The sequence below is a fragment of the Schistocerca gregaria genome, chromosome 8, assembly GCF_023897955.1.
Source record: "Schistocerca gregaria isolate iqSchGreg1 chromosome 8, iqSchGreg1.2, whole genome shotgun sequence".
Taxonomy (NCBI): Eukaryota; Metazoa; Arthropoda; class Insecta; order Orthoptera; family Acrididae; genus Schistocerca; species Schistocerca gregaria.
The window spans coordinates 201,607,402-201,632,683 of NC_064927.1; the positions used below are offsets into that span (position 1 = coordinate 201,607,402).

The following is a 25,282-nucleotide window of genomic DNA, read 5'->3' on the forward strand; positions in this document are numbered from 1 at the left end:
AGAGCGGACGGGCTGCGTTCCTCCCAGAGGCTACTGAGGGCACGTGTTGTGTATCGAAACGTCAACATGAGGTTCAAATGGCTCTAAGCACTATGGTACTTTACATCTGAGGTCATCAGTCCCCTAGACTTAAAACTACTTAAACCTAACTAACCTAAGGACATCACACACATCCATGCCCGAGGCAGGATTCGAACCTGTGACCGTAGCAGCCGCGTGGTTCCACACTGAAGCGCCTAGAACCGCTCGGCCACTCAACGTGAGGACAAGAAGAAGCAGTCATTGGTTGCGTTTAGGAAGACAGCTGGTAGTCATTGCCTATTTAGAAAGCATTGCTCGCGTGAGACTCGGAACACCCATTTCTCACACGTAATCCTGCGAATGATGAATGAAGGGCAACATGCAGATCCATATTCCTAGATTTCCGGTAAGCGTTTGACACGGTGACCCACTGCAAACTGTTAACGATGGTCTGAACGTGCGGAATAGGTACCCAGATTTGTGAGCGGCTGATAGATTTCTTAAGTAATAGACCCCAGTATTTTGTTCTCGACGACGAATGTCCGTCAGAGACAAGGGCATCGGCAGGAGTGGCTCAGAGGAGTGTGATAGTACTGCTCTTGTTCTCTGTGCAGAGTACACAAATGATCTGGCAGTTGGGGTGAGCAGCAATCTACGACTGTTTGCTGATGACGCCGTGGTGTATTGGAAAGTGTCGTCATTGAATGACTGCAGGACGATACAAGACAAAAAGATAGAGTTTCTATTTGTCGTCTTCTTTCCGCCTAGTAAATTTGCGCTGCGGTGTGGAAATACTTTTTTTTTCCGTAAGCTTCGAGCGTGTACGTATTAGGCAGAGTATAGGTTGATAACTTGTACAATAGGTACCGAAGCCAACCTAAATTACTCGTACACGAACCTCTGAATAGATGGCGTCGGTAATGAATAAATAAGAGAAAGAATGAATGGAAAGTAAGAGAGACAGAAGGAGACTCTTCAATCCAGACGGACAGAATGTTTTGCAAATTATGAAGAAAATTATGTGCGCCAGCAACGGACTGCAGCAGCGCCAACGTAACGAGGAAGAAGGCGCCCCGTCATCCTGTTGCCGACGTTATTATCCCTTTATGTAAGGAAGCTCGCAAGGAGCCGGGGAGGGGGGAGAGGGAGGGAATTTGAGGATGGGGCTGCGGTGGCAGCGCCCGCAGGATTAGCTCGCGACTCGTGCGTTAGGAGGCAGGTCTGCCGCAGTTCGCACTTCTTATCTCTCAGGGAGGGTCGTTTTGAGTTGGCTACACTAGTTCCGTATGAAAAATTAAAACACACGCCTTACTCTGATTTATGTGACTTTCATTTCCCATTTCACGTTTTCTGCAGACGGAATGTGACAGGCTTTCTGAGCTGTTCTGTGTCCGCTACTCGTGCGAGGTGCAACGAAGAGCTACGTTTGTACCTTAAGGACACATCCGTCACTCATAGATCAAGAAAAAAGGTCAGGTGTCGTGAGCCAGAAAACATTTACTTCCGTGTTAGAACTGATTTTCTACAGATATTCATAGACAAATTTAAAATGCTTGATTTTAGTGAATAATCTATTTGCTTTTGCTAGATGATGTGCCGTAAAAGTGCGACGAAATTGTGTGATGGTTCTGAGCACTATGGGACTTAACATTTGAGGTCATCAGTCCCCTAGAACTTAGAACTACTTGTTGTTGTTGTTGTGGTCTTCAGTCCAGCAACTGGTTTGATGCAGCTCTCCATGCTACTCTATCCTGTGCAAGCTTCTTCATCTCCCAGTACCTTCTGCAGCCTACATCCTTCTGAATCTGCCTAGTGTATTCATCTCTTGGTCTCCCTCTGCGATTTTTACCCTCCACGTTGCCCTCCAATACTAAATTGGTGATCCCTTGATGCCTCAGAACATGCCCTACCAACCGATCCCTTCTTCTAGTCAACTTGTGCCACAAATTTCTCTTCTCCCCATCAGTTATGTGATCTACCCATCTAATCTTCAGCATTCTTCTGTAGCACCACATTTCGAAAGCTCTATTCTCTTCTTGTCTAAACCATTTATCGTCCATGTTTCCCTTCCATACTTAAACCTAACTAACCTAAGGACGTCACACACATCCATGCCCGAGGCAGGATTCGAACCTGCGATCGTAGCGGTCGCGCGGTTCCATACTGAAGCGCCTAGAGCCGCTCGGACACTCCGGCCGGCGAAATTGTGTGGTCAAAAATATTCAGACAGATATTAGTGTCCATCCTTCGCCATTACGATGACTTGCACCCTACTGGGGACATTGTCAATAACGTATCTGAATGTCTGTGGAGAAATGGCGACCCACTTTTTCTCAAGAGCTGGAACCAGAACAGATGGTGATGTTGGACGCTGGGGTCTGGAGGGAGGTCGACGTTCTAACTCATTCCGAAGGTGTTCTAGTGTGTTCAAGTCGGGAGTATGGGCAGGCCAGTACATCTCAGAAATGTTATTGTCCACAGTCCATTGCTTCACAGATACTGCTTTACGTCAGGTTGCATTGTCGAGCTGATATATACGATCATCGTTTACTGAACTGCTACTGTACTGTATGCGGTACACAGTGACGTAAAAATTGTACATGTCGTTCCGCGTGTAGCGTTTTGTTAAGCGCAATAAGTGAAACACGCCAGAACCACCAAAAATATCGGAATACCGCAATACTGCCGTACCTCCGTACCGTTGGTACTAAACACGATGGCAGGTAACATTTTTCAACCATTCGCCGAACCCAAACCCTTCCATAAGATTGGAACAGTGTACAGAATGATTCGTTTGCCGTCATCCACAGTCCAGCGGCTTCACTTTTTGCACCACCTCAAGCGTCGCTTGGCATTAACTACAGAAATACATTGTGCTAGCTAGACTGTTGGTTGCGCTTTAGAACTCACGAGTGGTCCCTTCCGCCGATTGCATACCATTTCTTACAGTAGTTCACTGCAGTTCTCGACGGTGCATCTCCGTCAGTACGAAAGATCTGCCCGCGGCGGGTTAGCGGTGATACACTATGTGATCAAAAGTATCCTGACACATGCGTTCTTCATATTAGGTGCATTGTGCTGCCACCCACTGCCAGGTACACAATATCAGCGACCTCAGTAGTCATTAGACATCGTGAGGGAGCAGAAAGGGGCGCTCTGCGGAACACACGGACTTCGAACGTGGTCGTAAGTCTGTACGCGAGATTTCCACACTCCTAAACATCCCTATGTCCACTGTTTCCGAAGAGATAGTGAATTAGAAAAGTGAAGGGACACGTGCAGCACAAAAGCGTACAGCTCGACCTCATCCGTTGACTGACAAAGATCGGCGATAGTTTAAGAGAGTCGTAATGTGTAATACGTAGACATGTGTTCCAGACCATCACACAGGAATTCCTAGCTCCAACAGGATCCACTGCAAGTACTATGACAGTTAGGCGGAGGTGAGAAAACTTGTACATCATGAGCGGCTGTTCATAAGCCACACATAATGTCAGGAGATGCCAAACTACACCTCGCTTGGTGTAAGTAGCGTAAACATTGGACGATTGAACAGTGGACTGACACAATGTGGCGATCCGATGGCAGGGTGTGGGTATGGCGAATGCCCGGTGAGCGTCATCTGCCAGCGTGTGTAGTGTCAACAGTAAAATTCGGAGGCGGTGGTGTTATGGTGTGGTCGTGTTTTTCATGGAGGGGGCTTGCACCCCTTATTGTTTTGCGTCACAGCACAGGCCTATATTGATGTTTTAAGCACCTTCTTGCTTCCACCTGTTGAAGAGCGATTCGGAAATGAGGAATGCATCTTTCAACACGATCGAGCACCTGTTCATAATGCACGGCCTGTGGTAGAGTGCTTACACGACAATAATATTCCTGTAATGGCCTGCACAGAGTCCTGAATCCTATAGAACACCTTTGGGATGTTTTGGAACGCCGACTTCGTGCCAGGCCTCACCGACCGACGTCGATATCTATCAGTGCAGCACTCCATGAAGAATTGGCTGCAATTCCCCAGAAACCTTCCAGCACCTGATTGAACGTATTCCTGCGAGAGTGGAAGCTGTCATCAAGGATAAGGGTGGGCCAACACCATATTTAATTCCAGCATTACCGATGGAGTGCGCCACGAATTTTTAAGTCATTTTCAGCCAAGTGTCCTGATACTTTCGATCACATAGTGTGGTTCCTGCGCAATTCCACCTCACAATCATATCGCCATCAGAACACTTGGACAGCCGTAGAAGGTTTGAAATGTCCCTGGCGGATCTGTTACTAAGCTGACATCTGACGTCCAATGTTCGCAGTTACTGACCTCTCGTGTCCGATCCTTATGCTATTATTGTTTCTCTCCTCGCCTCCTTTTACACCGGCGGCTCCGCCTCTCATGACTTCTATTGGTCAGTTTAGCATTATATAGGGGTGTGTGGATACTTTTCATCAGATAGGATACATCCTCTCCAATTTACAGTGAAGTGGTAATGATTCAGAAATTTTATTTCAGTTTAGTGGTGAGGAGACTAATTGTTCATAAACAGTGGTTTTTCTTTGCTATGTGAATTTAAGTTATGGAAAGCACAACGTAGTCCTGGACGGTTACTGCTTATCGGAGAGAAAGGTGTAGTCAAGAGTGTCTCAGAGAAGTGTGATAGGACGAGTCTTTATACACGATCCACTAACATCAACATGACCACCGTCATGTTCGACATCAGCGTGCCATAACCACTCACGGACAGCAGGTACTAGCATTAGCAGTGGATAGTGTACAGGGTGAAAAGTATTTAAACCGACAAACTCTGGCAGGTTGTAGCGGACATCAAAACAAATATTTTTCCCTAATGTCATTTTTTCCTATGAGGAGTATTTAAACCAGCAGAGGAATATTTCTCTGGCGGCAAATTAATTAAACCAGCAAACACTCTGCCTCTGCCAATCCACGTTTCTGGGAACCGTCGGTCCAGGAATCGACGCACACGATGACTGAAATGTGCCGGCGCCCCGTCATGTTGGAACCATATGCGTTGTCTTGTAGGGAGTGGGAGGTTTTCCAACAATGCTGGCAAGAAAATTCCAATAGTGCCTCCCATTTAATGGCCTATGTAGAGGATACGGCCCAATTAAACAGTCCCCAACAACAGCGGCCCACATATTAACGAAGAACCACACTTGATGAGCGCTATATTAACTGTGACATGTGGGTTACCCTCACTCCAAACTTGCGAATTGTGCATGTTGAAGACTCCATCACGCCCGAACGTTGCTTCCGCGGTAAACAACACAGAGGATGGAAATGTAGGATGCAATTCACACTGTTCCAGGTACCCCTGTGAAATTTGTGCTCTTGATAGATAATCAGCTGGTTCCAGGTTGTGGACACGCTGTAAGTGAAATGGACGTAACAATTGCTCTCGAAGGACTGTTCTTACATTCATCTGATTAGTCCCCATGTTACGTGCAATTGCACGAGTGCTGATTGAAGGATCTCGCACCACATGCCGCATGACAACTTCCTCAAATTGCAGCGTTCTTACCGTGCGACGGCGTCCCTGTCCAGATCATCAGCTAAATGACCCGGTCTCACGCAGACGTTGGTATACAGCAGCAAAGGTCGTATGATGCGAAATACGGTGATTAGGGTTTTATTGTTGATAAACCCGCTGTGCAGCTCGTCCGTTGTGGTCCGCTACGTAGTACGCACCAACCGTATCAGTGTACTCACTCCAGGTGTATCGCTCCATTGGTAAAATGAGACAATGCACTACTACACTGGTGGACAGCAGTTTCCTAAAACTGAAGAGTGTAATACGGACTCTAACAACTGAAGATCCTAATACGGCCTCTAACAACTGAAGAGCGTAATACGGCTTCCTCAGGTTTAAATAATCTTCATAGAAAAAAATGACATTTGGGAAAAATATTTGTTTTATGTCCACTACAACCTCCCAGAGTTTGTCTGTTTAAATACTTTTCACCCTGTATAAGCAATCTGACCGATTCAGTCAACAACAAACTGCGACTGTTTGCTGATGACGGCGCAGTATACGGAAAAGTGCCTTCGCTGAATGACTGTTTGGTGCGATGAATGGCACTTTGCTCTAAATGTGCGAACCTTTATGCAGACGAGTAGGAAAATGGTTCAAATGGCTCTGAGCACTGTGGGACTTAACTTCCGAGGTCATCAGTCACCTAGAATTTAGAACTACTTGAACCTAACTAACCTAAGGACATCACACACATCCATGCCCGAGGCAGGATTCGGACCTGTGACCGTAGCGGTTGCTCGGTTCCAAACTGCAGCGCCTAGAACCGCACGGCCACTCCGGCCAGCAGGAATGTGTAACTCATCTAAAAAGAGACCACGTACAGAAAATTAGTGCGACCCATTCTGTAGTACTGATCGAGTATTGGGGTCCCAGCTAGCTCCGATTCAAAGAAGGCGCCAAAGCAAGTGAGAGATGTGCTGCTAGATTTCTTACCGATAGCTTGGATCAACAAGCATTACGGTAATGCTGCATGAGCTCTGATGGGCACGTCTGGAGGGAGGAAGAAGTTCTTTTTGTGAAAGACTATTGAGAAAGTTTTCTAAACTGGCGTTTGCGACATATTGCAGAACGGTAATACTGTCACCAACATACACTTGCGTTAGGATTGTGGAAAGACAGAGAAATCAAGGCCCGTACGGGGGCATACAGAAAGTCGTTTCACCCTCGCGCCATTAGCTAGTGGAATGCGAAAGGGAATGAGTAACAGTAGTACAAAGTACCCTGCGCCATACACCGTGTACTGGCTTGCCGAGTTTGTATCTGGAAATTTCAACATTTGTGGTAAGATACTATGGGACCAGACTGCTGAGGCCATCGGTCACTAGGAAACTAACTAACGCTAAGGGCAACATACACATCCATGCCCGAGGGAGGACTCGAACCTCTGAAGGGGGAGCCGCGCGAAGCGTGGCAAGGCGCCCCAGACCGTGCGGCTACTCCGCGCGGCTATGTACGTGGATGTAGATGTAAACGAAGCTAATTAATATCAACAGTGGTTGCCTGTTTTAGTGATGTGAATAACGTTTATTACCATCATTACATGACAGTTCAAAAATCAACGTGCATCAGTTAGTGCTCATATTAATGAAATAACGGTAAGCGTAGCCTTAATATACTGGACTTCAGTACTTTATGGAAGGAAAATAGTCTGTTGAAAAATATCAGTATTTATGGCTGATTAGAGGCGACACTTCTTCGGCGGTAATAGCCTCGCGTCATCTTAGTAATGTGTGATGGATAGACCTACATATCGCTCTCAGAAAGTATGGAAGTGTTATCGCGAAAATATAAAGGTCCGACATTATCATTTCGCGCGTGTTATCGTTGGCGCAATGCATCGTCGTGGAGAGGAAGCTGATATCAGTGACTTTTGGATCGTATGGCCTCTCCTGAGCTGATTAGTAACTACGCAGACGCGTCTCAGACCTTCCAAGATAAAACCTGCCACGCACTGCTGCGCCATGACCACTTTATAAGGAGCATCTGTGTACTGAAAATGTAAGGACTGTCCATAAAGCTTCTTCGATGACTGCAGACGAGATATAGTATTCGTCTTTCAATAGCTGTAAAGCAGTAAAACTTTTCACTTAATCCGCAAACAATATACCAGCTTCATGTAAAATATAGCCTTCTTGATAACTTGTGAAACTTGTAATTCTCTAGACAATGTATACAGTGATCACCTTACCATCTTATGATTTGTTTAGGTTTCTGTGGAACAAACTGTCTGAAAAGTGACGCACCCGGTAGCGATGTTCGGATGTGAATGTAATTTGGTACGCGTACACACCATCGGCGGGTACGTGAATGGTTACCCAAAGAGTTTCAGTTCTCTGTGACAGGTAGAACGGCCATCAGTGTGCGTAAATGTTGTTCGTGTTTGGTGTTGTAATTAGGCTAGACAGGGCATACATGGGTCGTGAACAGCGTCAGACATCTAGTGCTGATTATGTAGGACATGGAGACGTCGCTTACTCGAGTGAGACAGCGTTATCAGCACGTAACAGACTATGTAGATCTCTATATGCCCGGATCAATAGTGAAATATTTATATTTGTGTGGCATTTTCGACGTGACACTGGCCCTATGCTGGGCTGTATGGGAACGTGAGAGCAGGCGTAATCGGCATCAAGGTTCCGGTCGATCAGATGTGACCACCACAAGGCTGGTGTGGTCTTCAGCCCAGAGACTGGTTTTATGTAGCTGTCCATGCTACTCTATCTTGTGCAAGCCTCCTCATCTCTGCATAACTACTGCAACTAACATCCTTCTGAATCTGCTTAGCGTACTCATCTCTTGGTCTCCCTCTACAAATTACCCTCCAAGCTCCCCTCCAGTACTAAATTGGTCATCCCTTGATGCTTCAGAACGTGTCCTACCAACCGACCCCTTCTTCTAGTCAAGTTGTGCCACAAATTTCTCGTCTCCCCAATTATATTCAGTACCTCCTCATTAGTTACGTGATCTACCTATCTAGAACAGCATTCTTCCGTAGCACCACATTTCGAAAGCTTCTATTCTTTTCTTGTCTAAACTGTTTACCGCCCTAATTTCACTTCCATACATGGCCACACTCCATACGCCGGCCGGAGTGGCCGAGCGGTTCTAGGCTCTACATGCTGGCACCGTGCGACCGCTACGGTCGCAGGTTCGAATTCCGCTGGGGCATGGATGTGTGGTGTGTAATGTCCTTAGGTTAGTTAGGTTTAAGTAGTTCTAAGTTCTAGGGGACTGATGACCTCAGAAGTTAAGTCCCATAGTGCTCAGAGCCATTTGAACCACACTCCATACAAATACTTCCAGGAAAGACTTCCTGACAAATCAATGCTCGATGTTAACAAATTCTTCTTCAGAAACGCTTTCCTTTGCCACAGCCAGTCTACGTTTTATATCCTCTCTACTTCGAACATCATCAGTTATTTTGCTCCACAAATAGTAAAACTCATGTAGTACTTTAAGTGCCTCATTTCCTAATCTAATACCGTCAACATCACCTGATTTAATTCGATTCATTCCATTATCCTCGGAAGAATCGTTGCATTGTGTTTCATCTGTTCGCTGTCATGCTAAGTACATACAGGTCTGCTAATAAAAAAGTACTGTAAGTGAAAGAAACGTGGAAGCAGAGCGGCCGGTATGGACGAGAGGGGAGGGGTCATCCGTGTGGAGATAGGCCGCAGTGTCTGGGACACGAGACCCACTAAAAGACTTACAGCGCTCGCTCCGTGCCAAAGTCCCGATTTTAGCCGCTACGACCTTCTGGGGCTGCCTCTACCTGTCGCACGCGGCTCTGCATTCGGCCGCCTCACGTGCCCGAAAAAAAAGGGCAAAGGTCGAGGCCGGGCTGCTTGCCAGTCCCCCCTGGCCACGCGACCTGCCACAGGGTGCGGCTAGGGTGGTCGTTCTCGCACCCTTCACGCCTGTTCTTCTTACAACATGATTACGTCTCCTCCGTGCCGCTTCGCATAAAAAAGCGCCGTCTTTGCAGTTACTGGCTACTAAAAACTAAAAACCCGCATTTTTTTAAGTTTTTGTTCTTTTTTAGTGTTCTGTACCTCAATCGGTAAAAACGAAACTCTTATAGAATCACTTTCCTGTCTGTCTGTCCGACTGCTAAAAACCCTTTTTCTCAGGAACGGGTAGACTCACCAAGTTGAAATTTGTTACATGCTAGGGTCTACGACCCTTGGCGGCGTAATAAATCTAAGCTTCTAAGTGAAGGCAACCAAAAAATATGGCCATTTATGTCCCAAGCAAGTTGTACTCTTTTTATTATTTGTGCAGTTGTCCAGTTTCAACGGTGGGCCATTTTCAAGCACATATCTTAAGCCTGTAGTATGATATGGTAGGTTTATGTTTGTGTCACACACGCACAGAAATACGATCTACCCCTGTCACACATACCAGCGATGTACTTCTGTTCACTCGATGATTTATCATCTATCACTGTGAACTGTGACCTCTCTGAGAGGAAATCACGATTCCGGTCACACAACTGAGGCGATACTCCATATGCACGCAATATGACTAATTAGGTTTTACGATAAATGTTAACGGAACATTCTGAAAATTGTTAATTTGTAATTATCTCACACAAAAAATTGTCATTTGTTATCTATCTATCTAACTGTCCGTCTGTTAAGACCTCTTTTTCTAAGGAAGGGGTAGACTGAAAAAAAGCTGGAAGATTAAGATGCGCCTTGTTTTCATTCTTAAAACACGTTGAGGCTATTGACAACGCCCCCCCCCCCCCCCCCCCCACACACACACACACACAAAATTTATTTTCTTATTTTGATACTCGCAAAGTCACTCATCAAAACCTATAGGGTACTTCCCGTTCGCTTGGAATCGTGAAATTTTGTAAGAAGGAAGATCTACATCTACATCTGCATGGCTACTCTGCAATTCACACTTAAGTGCCAGGCAGAGGGTTCATCGAACCATTTTCATACTACTACTCTACCATTCCACTCACGAATGGCGCGTGGGTTAAAGGAACACACAAATCTTTCCGTTCGATCATGATTTCTCTTACTTTATTACGATGATCATTTCTCCCTACGTATGTGGGTGTCAACAAAATACTTTCGCTTTCGGAAGAGAAAGTTGGCTATTGAAATTTCGTAAATAGATCTCGCAGCAAAGCAAACCGCCTTTGTTTCAGTGACTGCCACCCCAACTTGCGTATGATATCAGTGGCACTCTCACCCCTAGTGCTCGATAACACGAAACGAGCTGCCCTTCTTTGCAATTTTTCGATGTCCTCCGTCAATCCTACCTGGTAAGGATCCCATACTGCGCAGCAATATTCCAGCAGAGGACGCACAAGTGTAATGTAGGCTGTCTCTTTAGTGGGTTTGTCGCATCTTCTAAGTGTACTGCCAACAAAGCGCAGTCTTTGTTTCGCCTTCCCCACAATATTATCTATGTGGTCTTTCCAATTTGAGTTGCTCGTAATTGTAATTCCTAGGTATTTAGTCGAATTGACACCCCTTAGATTTGTGCGATTTATCGTATACCCAACATTTATCGGATTTCTTTTAGTACCCATGTGGATGACCTCACACTTTTCTTTGTTTAGTGTTTCGGACCATACAGAAATTCTCTCTCTAGATAATTTTGTAACTGGAATTGATCGTCTGATGATTTTACTAGACGGTAAATTACAGCGTCATCTGCAAACAATCTAAGAGGGCTGCTCAGATTATCACCTACATCATTTATATAAATCAGGAACAGCAGAGGGCCTATCACACTACCTTGCGGAACGCCAGATACCACTTCTGTTCTACTCGATGATTTACCGTCTATCACTACGAAATGTGACCTCTCTGAGAGGAAATCACGAATCCAGTCACACAACTGAGACAATACTGCATATGCACGCAATTTGATTAATTAGGTTTTACGATACACGTAAACGGAACATTCTGAAAATTGCTAATTTGTAATTATCTTACACAAAGAAATTTGTCATTTGTTATCTGTCTATCTGACTGTCCGTCTTTTAAGACCTGTTTTTCTAAGGAACGGGTAGGCGCTGTAAGTAGGCTTAGTAATTTAATAATTTTTGTAAGGGGATGTTTCAGAGTATCTACTTGCAATTGATATCATATACTAAGGTCTACTGCCCCTGTCGGTGTGAAAAACGTAATGCTATCGAAAAATACGGTAATTTATGGAGGAGGAGGAGATTTGTGTTTAACGTCCCGTCGACGTCGAGGTCATCAGAGACGGAGCACGAGCTCGGATTAGGGAAGGATGGGGAAGGAAATCGGCTGGGTCCTTTCAAAGGGTCATTAATGTCGTATAGTCTGCTACTCAAAACCTCACTCATCGAAACCTTTAGTGCACTTCCCACTGACCTAGATTCATGAAATTTGGTAAGGTTTAAAAGTGCAAGTAAAGATTTTAAAAAAATTGATTTGTCTTTTGTTGTCCGTTCTATCTACTTGTCGGTTCGTTAAGCCCCTTTTTTTCTCAGGAACAGATAGACTAATCAATTTGAAGTTTGTGTCACATACTAAGATCTATGGTACCCTGGTGTTGTGAAAAACTGAAGCTTCTAAGTCAGTGCAATCAAAAGATACTCGCAAAATTATGTGGTACAAGAAAAGGAAACACCCTGAAAATTGTTAATTTGTAAATACATCACACGAGAAAATATCTGTTGTTTTGATAATTCCCGAAAGCTGATTTAGGTTTTCCGTGATTTCCCTAAATCGCTCCAGGCAAATGCCGGGATGGTTCCTTTGAAAGGGCACGGCCGACTCCCTTCCCCATCCTTCCCTAATCCTATGAGACCGATAACCTTGCAGTTTGGTCTCTTCCTCCAAACAACCAACCAAGTCCTAGAATTACTGGGACTGACTTTTGCGGGTGCCGATATAGCTAACAGCTAAAAATAGTCGAGATTCTTGTTTCCTGGGATGGCTAAACTACCGGTATTCATAATTAAGTTTGTATGAAACCGTCGGTGCGCGAATCCTGCTCGAACTTACCAGGATTTTTTTCTTTGAGGTTTTTCGATGACGTGGTACTTCTGTCAGAGACAGAAGGAAGTTGACCGTACCCTTTCAAAGGAACCGTGCCGGCAAATGTCTGAAGCAATTTAGGGAAATCAAGGAAAACCTAAGTCGAATGGCCGAACGGGGGTTTGAACCGTCGTCTTCCTGAATGCGAGTCCAGTGTGCTAACCGCAGCGCCTTTTTCTGCTCCGCATGTGGAAGCTTATCTCATGAATTACTATAGTGATTTTGATACAGATTTCACTAACAGACTCATTAGCAAGGTTGATGCATACAGCCTAATTTATGAGGGCAATCCCAAAAGTAAGGTCTCCTATTTTTTTATAAGTACATAGACCTGTTTATTTCTACCACAGCTAACAGCTTGAACATTTAGCTATTTTTCGACATAATCGATGCATTTTTGTAGACGCTGTGGCAGTTTTTGTATGCCCATGTCATACCAGCTTGCCTCCATGCTGTTCAGAAAGTTATGAACCTCTTCTTTCATCTCGTCGTCGGAGCTGAATCGCTGGGACCACAATTAACGCTGACATGTACTGTGAGACTCTCAAAAAACTCAAACGGGAAATTCAGAACCAGAGAAGAGGAATGTTGAGCAAGGGCGTACACATTCTCCATGACAACGCTCGCCCACACATCGCTCGGTAAACCGTTGCTCTCCTGCAACAGTTTCAGTGGAACATAATCACCCACCCACCCTATAGTCCTAACTTGGCGCCCAGTGACTATCACCTGTTCCCTAGGTTAAAAGAACATTTGGCCGGTAAGCGATTCAGCTCCGACGACGAGGTGAAAGAAGAGGTTCATAACTTTCTGTAAAGCATGGCGGCGAGCTAGTATGACATGGGCATACAAAAACTGCCACAGCGTCCACAAAAATGCATCGACAGAAATGGTGATTATGTCGAAAAATAGCTAAATGTTCAAGCTGTAAAGTGATATAAACCACTGTAGAAATAAACAGTTCTATGTACTTATAAAAAAATAGGTGACCTTACTTTTGGGATTACCCTCGTATAATTATAGTAATGATGAGTGTGTAACACTGTACGTGTAATAACTTGATAGGACTGGAAATAACAGGCAACCAGTTTAAGAAATAAAGGTTTATTAACCCTTTACCATTGTGTCGACAAATATAAATTCCTCTTCTTCAGAAGGAAAATGGACCTGTTGAACAAGTTATTACAAAACAGTTGCAAATGTCAAACAGAGAAGGAACCAAATTCAATAAGCAGTAAATTACAAAATTTTTTTGGAGATCATGCTCACTCATATAATCACATATTGACAAATGTTTGAGTCCAAAGGTTCTTGTCACCTCGTTGACATCGGGTGTTCTGCCGGTGGTGCGTGTTTTCCCAACACGATAATTCGATGCCGTAAGGCGAGGTCGTCTTCACGTATTCCCTGCGGCTCTTGTCTAGTACCATGTGCATGTCAACCACAAATATCGTCAGTTGAAATGCATAATTGAACATAGTAGCCCAATGATGTAGGGCTTTGTCGCAGAAACTTTTAAAATAAAACACGCGTGACACTGAATTCAGCGTACGATTAGTAAGGCACACACATAACGAGTGACAAGGGCTGACTGACTAAGATGTGCAGACACTGGCGATAGGTAACCTATGGTAGGTGGCGCTTACTGCGTGAAAGAATTCATCTCGTGCTGCTTTCCGCACGTATATGCAAACAATTAACGCTGTTTACTTGAGCCTGCTTGCTCTTAATATGCACTATGGCTTTAACGTCACCCTTCCCTGCCTCCCCACTGCCCTTTCCCCCTCATTTTCCTATTTTCGTTAGTCTTGTTCTGGCTATAAACCATTTTATTTGCTGGATCAGGCACAGGCTGCTCAGCGCGGCTGTGCGCATTCTCTTTCACTCAGTAAGCGCCACATACCATGATCTACATATTGCTAGGGCCTGTACATTTTATTCAGTCAGCTCTTTTCATTAGTCTTGTAAGTGCCTCACTAATCCTATGCGTCCACTGTCGTGTGTTTTACTTCAAAAGTTTCTACGACAAAGCCCTACAGTGTCGGGATACTGTCTTCAATTACGCATTTTAACTAACGATATTTGTGGTTGACATGCACATTGTACTAGACAAGAGCCTTTGGCTCTAACATCCGTTTCTGTCAGTATGTGATTCTATGTTTATGCTATTCTAAAAAATTTTGTAGCTTATTGTTTAGTAAATTTGGTGTCTTTTCTCTTTGACATTTGTAAGTATTTTGTAATATCTTTGGTATTAATAACAGTTTCAGCTGTTTTTTGGTCCTTTATTATTATACCACTACCGGTTTTGTGGCTTAAACCCGCATCTTCAGGTGACATATGATTAAAACATTAGAGCAGGAAAGCTCGGATTTTTTTTCCCAACATTGGTTGTCTGTCAAAACAAAATTTTCTAATAACTTGTTCAACAGGTCTATTCTCCCCCTGAAGAAGAGAAATTTATATTTTCGAAACCTTTATTTAATTCTGCAGCTGCAGTAGTTGGCTATTATTTCCAGGTCTATCGAGTTTCTACGCGCACCGTTGCTGAAGCACAGACATGTTTAAAATTTTTAAAAAATGTATACATATGTATTTTTATGTACTGTGTTTAGTTGACGTTTGGAGTGACATGTCGTGGCAGTGACGGGAGCTATGAACTGGTCAGCTATAAAGAACGCTTTATGTGGTGGGAAAAGCAGAAAACAGCCGTCACAACTCCAGAGAGCAGCAAAGCCAGACTAGAATATACACTTGTCTATACACACTATAAATTGAAGACCCAGACCACAATTTTCTATCTCTTTGTGCGGGATAATCACAGAAACTATTGTAGGGGTTTTGATATTGACAGACAGTTCGATCCTTGAGAAAGGTTTGTGTACACAATTTATAAATATTTCATGCAAACCGACTGAACTATATGTGGGCTGATCTTAGGAATTTTCAGGAATTTTGATACGGTTTTCGTTAATAGGTAGGCTAGTTCCCAAGGAAGGTTTCTGTATATAGGACGTAACAGGTATAAGTATAGTTACTTCTGTCGGGGACTGAGGACGTTGTACTGAACAACAATACATTATACATTCGGACACCTCACATGCAGGGTGAATCACCTAAAACTTGCACCGCAAATACTGCGGAAATGGAAAGTGTTCTTGATGTGTGGTTTTCGCAGAATGAAGGGGCTCATATTGTTAGCCAATACGCTGATACCCAGAAAGTGTATTTTCTGTACGAACATACACCTTTTTAAGAGGAACAATGTCTACTGACATTAACAAACTATAAGTAGGGTAAATTAGAATGTCAGTGGTGTTTCTTGTAGAATTCCTGTACGAGTCGTTTACGAGATGTCGTTTAGTGCAAAGTTTCCACATGGACATTAGTTTGTGCCATTCAACCTGCGTTGTTGATAGATACGATGCTGTTATGTTTGTTCACAATGTGCTTGTGTATTTTTTGACTGTACTGAAACCTGATAGTCAGTCAGTGTGTGACGGGCCAAGCAGTAGGCCACGAGGGGACGATGGGATTTATCAATGCTGAAAAAGACAACGTGCTCATGGTATAAGGAGAGTGTAGGATGAATGCAGTTCATTCTTGTACGGTGTATGCGGCAAGATAGCCCAGTAGACGTGAACCATCTCGATGCGGAACACAGTTTTAATCTGCCAGGGAGTTTCATATAAGCGCACACTCCGCTGCAGAGCGAAGATTTCATTCTGGAAACTTCCCCCAGGCTGTGGCTAAGCCATGTCTCCGTAATATCTTCTCTTCCAGGAGAGTTAGTCTTGCAGGTTTCGCAGGCGAACCTCTGTGAAGCCTGGAAGGTGGGAGACGAGGTACTGGGAACGGGTCGTGAGTCGTGCTTGGATAGCTCATTTGGTAGAGCACTCGCTCCCGAAAGGGCAAAGTGCCCCAAGTTCGAGTCTCAGTCCGCATCACAGTTTTAATCTGCCAACAATTTTCATAAGCGCACTCCTCGCTGCAGAGTGAAAATTTCATTCACTCTCGGCAATTATTTATCAACCTCTTCAACCAGCTACGTGAAGGCTGTAGTGTAACACCTAGACAACGTAACAGAAGGAAACAAGTGATGACATAAGAGGGGGAAGTTAATGTTCTTGCTAATGTTGCAGTTGATCCGTACCTTAGGTCCCGTGCAATAGCACTAGGAAGTGTCACGAGTCAGGCAAGTGTACTAACTGTACTACACATTCTACACTGACATAGGTTCCATCCCTGTCACATCTCTCTCAGTTAAGAGCTGTGTGGAAACGATTACGAGAATCGTGTTAACTTCTGTACAAGGGCATTAAGACGTGATACTCCAGATGTATCATCTCCCTTGTTAAGCGATGAAGCCAAATTCACCAATCACGGCCAGGTAAACCGCCGAAACATGCGCTATAGGTCTGTTGACAAACCCCGTTGGTTTCGTTAAGAGAAACGTCAACTTCCATGAGCGTAAATGTGTGGTGTGGGATAGTGAACCATCAGCTCATAGGCCCGTCTTTCGTAGACGGAACGCTGAACGCTCCCAAGTATCACAGCCTCCTAATAGAGCATCTTCCACCGATACTAAAAGACATTCCTCTGCGATTAGAGGAACCTGTGGTACAAACATGGTAGCTGTTCAACCCATAGTGTACGGTACTACAGCATGTCCTCACGAATTGTTTCCAAATTGTTGGATTGGATACAGATGACCTGTGCCTTGGCTGGCCCGTTCCCCGGATTTCACGCCATGTAGACTTTTTATCCATGGGAAAAGCTGAACGACGCTGCCTGCAAGGATATACCAACTACATTCGATGATATGCGACGACGTATTACTGCAGCCTGTTCGGACATCTCCGGTGAAATGCTAGCGTCGTTCCATACCAGACTGGAAGCGTGTATTGCTGCTGCCGGTGGTGATTTTGAACACAGCCTGCGATGGTCAATTGTCTAGTTACTGGTCAGAATCCACGTAACTAGAGTATGCACTTAGTTGTTCTTTGGTGTGTGCTACCAAAGATATTGTGCTAGTGTAGGTGTGCGAACTCCTCAAAGTACTATATCCCGTAAACGACTCGCGCTGGAACCTTGCAACAAACACCAGTGACATTCTAATTTACCCTACTTTGAGTCTGTTAATGTCAATAGGCTTTGTTACATTTAAAAAAGTGTACGTTTGAAAAAAAATACTTTTTAGGTATTACTAAAATTTATTTATTGCCTAAGAATATGAGCCCCTAACTACCAATCCATTCCGTGAAAATTGCACATCAATAGCACTTTCCATTTCCTCAACATTAGCGGTGCAAATTTTTGGTGAATCATCCCGTGTAAGTAAGGCGAAGACGGCCAATGGTCACTTCAGTGTGGATGCACAACATGCCTGAACTCAAACGGAAATCAGCGAAATACCACAAGTGAGGAGGCACTACACGCACTACATCAGGGTTGTGCGATTAGGTTGAAAACTTGGACGAGAGCCGTGCTAAGGTAGTCCGTGCAGTTACGATACCATTGTGTCTGGATGGACCAGTGGTCAGCGCATCTGCCTCGTAGGCAGCACCGAGCGAGGTGGCGCAGTGGTTAGCACACTGGACTCGCATTCGGGAGGACGACGGTTCAATCCCACGTCCGGCCATCCTGATTTAGGTTTGCCGTGAATTCCCTAGATCACTCCAGGCAATTGCTGGTATGGTTCCTTTGAAAGGGCACGGCCGATTTCCTTTCCCATCCTTCCCTAATCCGAGCTTGTGCTCCGTCCCTAATGACCTCGTTGTCGACGGGACGTTAAACAGTAATCTCCTGACCTGGTCTGGCACAAATTTTTAACTTACCCCATTGATTCAAACAACGCCCCCTGGTACCTGATGTTATTAATTCCTTTGTGTCTTGAACATCACATCAGTATTTACGCCGTTTGCACACTAATAATTATAGCCATTACAAGTCGCACGTTTGTAGGTTGCTTAATACCTCCAAGAATATGCGGAAACAAGTGAAATGTTCAAGTGTTGACAGGTAGACACAAAACGGTTAGTCTATACAGACAGGCGTAAAGGGGCCGTAGGTTGTGTTCCAAAAATGAACAGCATAGAGACAGAAGTGATGACACTTTCTGCAGGGCCTGGCCATCATTTTGCTCGGCAATGCTCAAGCATTTACAGTGCAAACTGTTACTGATTTGTTTGACTGACGGAGCTGCTAAGTGTTATATCACCTACTACACTACCCTGACTTAAGCCCTTGTAAGTTCAACTCGATTTCTAAACTGAAGGAAACACTTCACGGCATTCACTTCAGAACTGCTACAGATTCGTCGGGCAATAGACCGCGCCGGCCAGAATGGCTGAGCGGTTCTGGGCGCTACAGTCTGGAACCGCGCGACCGCTACGGTAGCAGGTTCCAGTCCTGCCTCGGGCATGGATGTGTGTGATGTCCTTAGGTTTGTTAGGTTTAAGTAGTTCCAAGTTCTAGGGGACTGATGACCTCAGAAGTTCAAGTCCCATAGTGCTCAGAGCCATTTGAACCAATAGACTGCGCCGCTCCAACTGTCAACACAACCGGCACTGCTAAGAGTATCCTACGGCTTCCACATCGCTGGCGACGGGTTGTACACAATGCTGGTGACTACTTTGAAGGCCAGTAAAACTATGAAACACGTGTCTATTTTGTACGAGCTGCACTATTAAAGTTCCAAACCATAACTTCGTAGCGGTTTTGTTTTGCTTGTCGGTATTCCTGTTGCTATGGATTTATTTATAATCATTTTTTATTTGTTTTTGAGTTTATGTACTGTCATTTTATCATTTGAAGATAGTGAGTAGGGCTGTGGACGCTAGAAAACGGGGTGCCAAGCGGAGAAATCGAAACACTTCCGACATAGTCTTCTGTTTGAGTTCAACAGAGGGGTGAATTGCAACCGAGGCAGTCAGAAACATTTGCGTCGTGCAAAGGGATAACGCCAATGAACAGAGCACGGCAAGAGAATGATTTCTCTTCAAAACGAGTATCGTTTTGACGTACGTGACCCCCCACCCCCACGTGCAGGAACACCTTCTGGGTTTGCTGATGATCGTTTAAACGCATTAATCCATTCGAAAACGCATTCAGAAATGCGTGGGGTGGGGTGGGAGGGGTACTACACGCTCTAAGCCAAGATCACATAAATCAGCGCGTGGTCGTATGTGCACCTCTGCTTGCTCGTCATCAATTGGCTGGTAAAAAACATCGTTCATTCCTGTCCTGTAACTTTTATGCTGACGAGAAACTGTGTCTTTATGCTAACATCAGGAAACGAAAGAAAGGAAGGGTTGAGCCCAAACAAAGCAGCAACTCGCCCACCTTATTCACCTGATCTTGCGCCTTCACTTTACGAACAACTTTCCGGATGAAAATGCTCTCCGGCCAAGGCTCTACGTGTTCGCCTCAAAACCTCGGAATTTCTACAGCTGCGGTATATGAAAGTTACCCCAGCGTTGGCGGACTGCTGTAGATACTGAAAGAGAATATATTATTTATGACTAAAATCTCTGTTATGTGAACTGTGGTGCTTATCAAACCTAATGGAAGAACGCTACGAACTCACGCACCAACCTTTAATGTGATATTTAACCCATAAAAACAGCATTGTAGAGCATTTTTTGAATGGAAACCCTATAACATAGCACTGAAGCTCTATTATTTTGCTGTATAAAGTTTTACCATACAACTTATGCTTCCATGAAGTGACAAGATTAAAAATCTATACAGAACTGACATTATTTGTGCCTTCAATAGAATTCGTTAACATTGCTATATCAGTTACATTAGTAGTAGCTTAATCATTACGACAAAAAATATTTTAAAAAGTACATTCGTATTTCAAAAAACGCTTTCCTCGCCTGACAGTAGGGTTGTGCGGCCTATATCACAAGTTTTACAATTTGCAGGGACCATTTCCGACGGGTAGTGAGTTACTATTTTAGACCAGTTCAAGAGCAAGAAGCTGAATGAAGCTCTAAAATGAGTACAGTACAACTGGGGTTTGATTGAGATCGGTTGATTTGGTTGTTGTGACGGACAGATCTGTAACGTAGCTCGAGGTCTGGATTAAGTTGAGAGGTGATTATTTAGTTATGAGTTGGCGAAGCCAACGAAAATGAATGCCAAATAAAGGTTGTGATAACGGCAGAGTCTATAGTCTGTGGGAATACACTGACCTGTAGTAGCGTAGCCTAATGTTTACGCTCGAGCCATATTTACACCATCGATTTCAGCCGAACGCCAGTTGTAGATGCCCATTTAAATTGCTCGTGTAAGCCGTTGCCTTATCAGTACGCTGTCAATCACTAGGGATCTTATGACAGCTTGTACCTTTCCCATAATATTTTGTTAGCGAATAAAGTTATCTAAAACTGGTTTTTTCAGCTCATAGGCTCGGGACCCATGTCTGGCGACAGGAAATATATAGTTGTTAGGGACCCTGGTTTGGATAAAATGAGATATGGAGCCAGTCGGCTTTCCACGAAACCGAACTTACATTAAACTGTCAGAATTCTCTTAACCTTTGTTTTGAAAGTGTTATCGATGTTTCCAACTGAAATGCCATGAGCATGAGTGGGGTTTTAACGTGAGGTGGTGTCTGGTTTTAGAGGTAAATGCTGACGAGATTCATATCAGATTTCCAATAAAAAAAATATTTAAAAAAATCTGGCGAATAAGCGTCTACTTTTTATGGTAAGAGGAACTTCTCCATGTTATTACAACAATGGCACGGGTGTCTATGAGACAGCCTGCTCATAAATACGGCCCTGATCCTATAACGTTAGTTTTAATGCGTCAACCCATACTGATACACATGCATAAGAGTTTCTGAGAATATGAAATGGAATGATCATAGAGTCCCAGCCATAAAGTGGCAAGCTTCGTTTCCCAGACGGCATAATGAGAAAACGCGGTCAACCTACGTAGGACATTCCGTACTAAACACTGGTACGATCAACCCCAAAATTGTGCTTTAGTGTGTGGAACCCATATCTTGTATTGTAATTTTTCATGGAGAGTTAGCTATTAAACAATGGAACTTGTGGTCCACGTATTCGTACCATAGTATCGACGAGTAATAAGACAACGCGTACGGAACTTGTGCTGCTGACATAACGCGCGCCAAGAGTCTGACGCTTAGCGCTTGCCATTTGTTTGGTTTAATTCCAAATGTTTCCACTAGGTGCTAGGGTGGTATTATGGATTCCCGACAAATTTTGAAGATTGGTGAAATATGTCAGATGTTTGAAAAATTACTAATAGATCCTACGAAGTGAACTGAAAGTGCAAGTAAGATGGTGTGAATCGCGTATATACGGACGGTAAGAACTTGTATATGCTGCTAATGTGTCGTGTATTGTACACTTGTCCATAAAAAAATCTGTATTATGGTAGTTCACTGCTAAACTGTAAATTCATCTACAATTTTCCATACTCACATTGCGTGTCACAAGGACCATGGTTTTTGTTTCTGTTTGTGAATGTCAACATTTTCAGTGACGGTCGCCCTTTCACATAAACCAACCGCAATCTCATATTCTCTTCAGAATGTTCAATTTTCTCCAGAAATTGGTGTTTTTGGGACATGTTTGTTGCTTTCAATAAATTACTTTTCTGTCACTACGCGGGCTGTTAAAGGGAAGCCCCCATTCATTTGTTAAAAGTACTATGTTTTAATCAAAACTTACATTCATTCTCATAGGCAACACCAGGAGAAGAATGCCTACATTTTTAACGCCGAATCGCCATGGGTATTCGGTTCGTTTTTCTCCATTCCATCCTGAAAGAATAGTATGTGCAACATCACAGTATTATGGATTGGCTGGTGAGTACTTAATTTAATGTAATACAGGAACAAAACAGTTACCAGTTCATGCAGATCAGGTAATGGCAGCTTTCAGTGATAATATTATTTCTGTCTGTCATTTTTCTGACGGAATGTGCATACTTAAGGCGACATCTATATTGGAGATCTACATCACCTGTGTACTTTGTAGCCCAAACTTTTCATCTGAAGACCTATTTACACTGCATAATGTAGACTTCATGTTTTCATTAATTGTCTAAAACATTTACAGTGCACAAAGTTTAATGGGGAGATCTACGGCGAAAAATACAAAAAGTTGTCAGTTAAATTGAAAATTTGAAATTTATTGTTGAGCATTTATTATCCTTGAAAGTGTGACAAAAATAGAAGTTTCATATTTCATTATATCCTTATCCAAAGAGTTGCAGATGAGTATTCCAAACACAAGTCTTTCTACTAAGAGGACACAGTAATTGTATTTTGTTCAATACATAGAGATGGGCATGAGAGAGTACCCGATGAGAAACCTTTTGATAGATAAATGTATACTGGAAATAAGGAAGCAAACAGAAAAGGTCTTTTAGCTTTGGGCAGGCTTATACTTTATGGATATGAATTAGCATAGGAGCAAAGAAATTATTTACAAAAGAAACAGCCTCCTATTTAACAGCTGTTAGCTTTGTTTTGATTTTTAGATACTGTTTCACATACAATCTAAGAAGTATGTTAAATGCTGTACTTCACATCATGGTATGTGCCTTAGCAGTATTTTGTTGTTAGAAGTTTCTGAAAGAACAACAGAAGTAATATTTAACTGAATTTCTCTGTGGTGTTAAAAATAAAGTGCAGCATTGTATAGCTATCATCTGAAGACCTATTTACACATCCATTTGGTGGGTCTTAAATAAAAGAATTCTTTACTAGTATATTAGTCATGTGGATCAACAGTGTGATAAATTTTCGGGTCAGCTAAAGAATGGGATTCAACCCATCGGCTTTGAACAATGACATCATAGTTTACTCACAGATATTAATGTCTTTTTTTTTTTAAGATGATAAATCTTGTGTGGCGAGGCATCATCATTGTAAATTGAAATAAGTGAACATGTTTTTAAAAGACAGGGCTAGACATTGTGTACGATTTTTGTCACTTGTAGTAATTTAAATCATGTTCATTCAAACTTATTCAGTACTTAGTTTCATTCTTAGTGAGTTTGAGATATTTTTGAAGAATTGTTATTCATCTGGACAATTTTTACTTTTTGATATATGTTTGTAGGTATGGATTTATGTACCTTAATTGCAGTGCGGGATACAAATTTTACAATTCTTGCTTTTTTTTCGCCTTCTCTAGCACTAATATTACTGTGATATGTTTCTGTCAATACTAGTACTATCGGAGGTGAAAAGACTGACATACAAAATATTTTTATCCTGTACTTCAGTTGCCCTATACAGGTCAACTAAAGTACAGGATACAAATGTTATGTATGTCGCTATTTTTCGCCTTCGCTAGCACTAGTATCCTATTTTTCAGTTGACCTATATAGGACACATGAAGAACGGGATACAAATTTTTTGTATGCCACTTTTTTTCGACTTCGCATGCACTAGTATACTGTTCTTCAGTTGAGCTATATAAGTCAGCTGAAGAATAGTCTAACTGAGGTACAAAATGCCAGTGTTACGTATGATTCACTGAGCGTATAGGATGCCAAAGTGACATATAGTTCACTGAGATTCAGCATGCTAATGTTACGTATGCTGTTTTAATTCACCTTTGCTAGCACTAGTTTCCTATTTTTCAGTTTACATATGTGGATAAACTGAAGTGCAGGATACGAATTTTACTTATGCCAAGTTTTTCGCTTTCACTAGCACTGGTATCCTATGCAGGTCAACTGAAGTACAGGATACAAATAATACTGTTGTCGGTTTTTTTCACCGTTACTAGTACTACTAAGATACTTTACAGTCAATACCATTACTGTCAAAGGTGGAAAAAAATTGTATCCCATACAGGGATACAAATTTTATGTACATTTCTTTTTCTTGCGTTTGCGTAGTTCAACTGAGGTACAGGATACCAATTTTATGAACGTCGACCTTTTTTGTCTTCGGTAGCATTTGTGGTAGTGCTTGCTAGTGCTTACTTCTGTGCCTTTTTTCCTTTTTTTTTCACTAGTATCCCTTTCTTCAGTTGAGTTATATAGGTCAACTAAACAATAGAATACCAGAACTTAAAGAAGTGATGTATCTAACATTACGTTTGAAACATGGATGTGTGTGATATATGTCTACCATCTGGTTTCTCTGTCCTGCATTTGTTTGGATTTCCTCAACATTTGTTTGTGCTGTTAAATCTGTGGAATTTATCATCTTCAATAACTTCTGATGTCATTGGTCAAAGCTGACGGGCTGTATCCCATTCTTCAGTTATCCCAAATTTTCTTATCACAAGGGAAAAAAGTGAAATCTTTTGTGTGTTCAACAGGTCAGGAACAAACCAGTTGTTGTTCATTGTGGCATTCTGTATGTTACGAGACAACAGATAAAGGGGTGGTCATTACTTTGTTCCAGGGCAACAACTTCCTGACAGTATTTTTCTCTGCTCAGTATAGAACCAAACATCATCATGAACATACCTACACACACATAGGTCTACAGTGACTATTTGTGTGCATTTTGATGCTCTTGATACTTAATATAAGTAAAATATTTATGCCACCTTGTACTAATTTTAAAACTTACCATGATGCACCACAGCAAGTAGGTTAATCCTAATCAGCAGAACAAAACATTCTGTTATGACTCCATAAACAACCAACCTGTGTATTAATAGTTACTTA

At 42.9% G+C, this 25,282-nt stretch overlaps 1 protein-coding gene across 1 annotated transcript in view; it reads left to right on the top strand.

The window, feature by feature from the left end:
• The first annotated feature begins 20,912 nt into the window (after positions 1-20,912).
• LOC126284434 (peroxisomal targeting signal 2 receptor) overlaps positions 20,913-25,282 on the top strand; it is a 42,281-nt gene continuing 37,911 nt past the window's right edge. The window contains exons 1-2 of the mRNA XM_049983356.1: positions 20,913-21,948; positions 22,329-22,451. Of these exons, the coding sequence (XP_049839313.1) occupies positions 22,346-22,451 (106 nt within the window). The 5' untranslated portion in view covers positions 20,913-21,948; positions 22,329-22,345. The remainder of the gene's footprint in view (positions 21,949-22,328; positions 22,452-25,282) is intronic.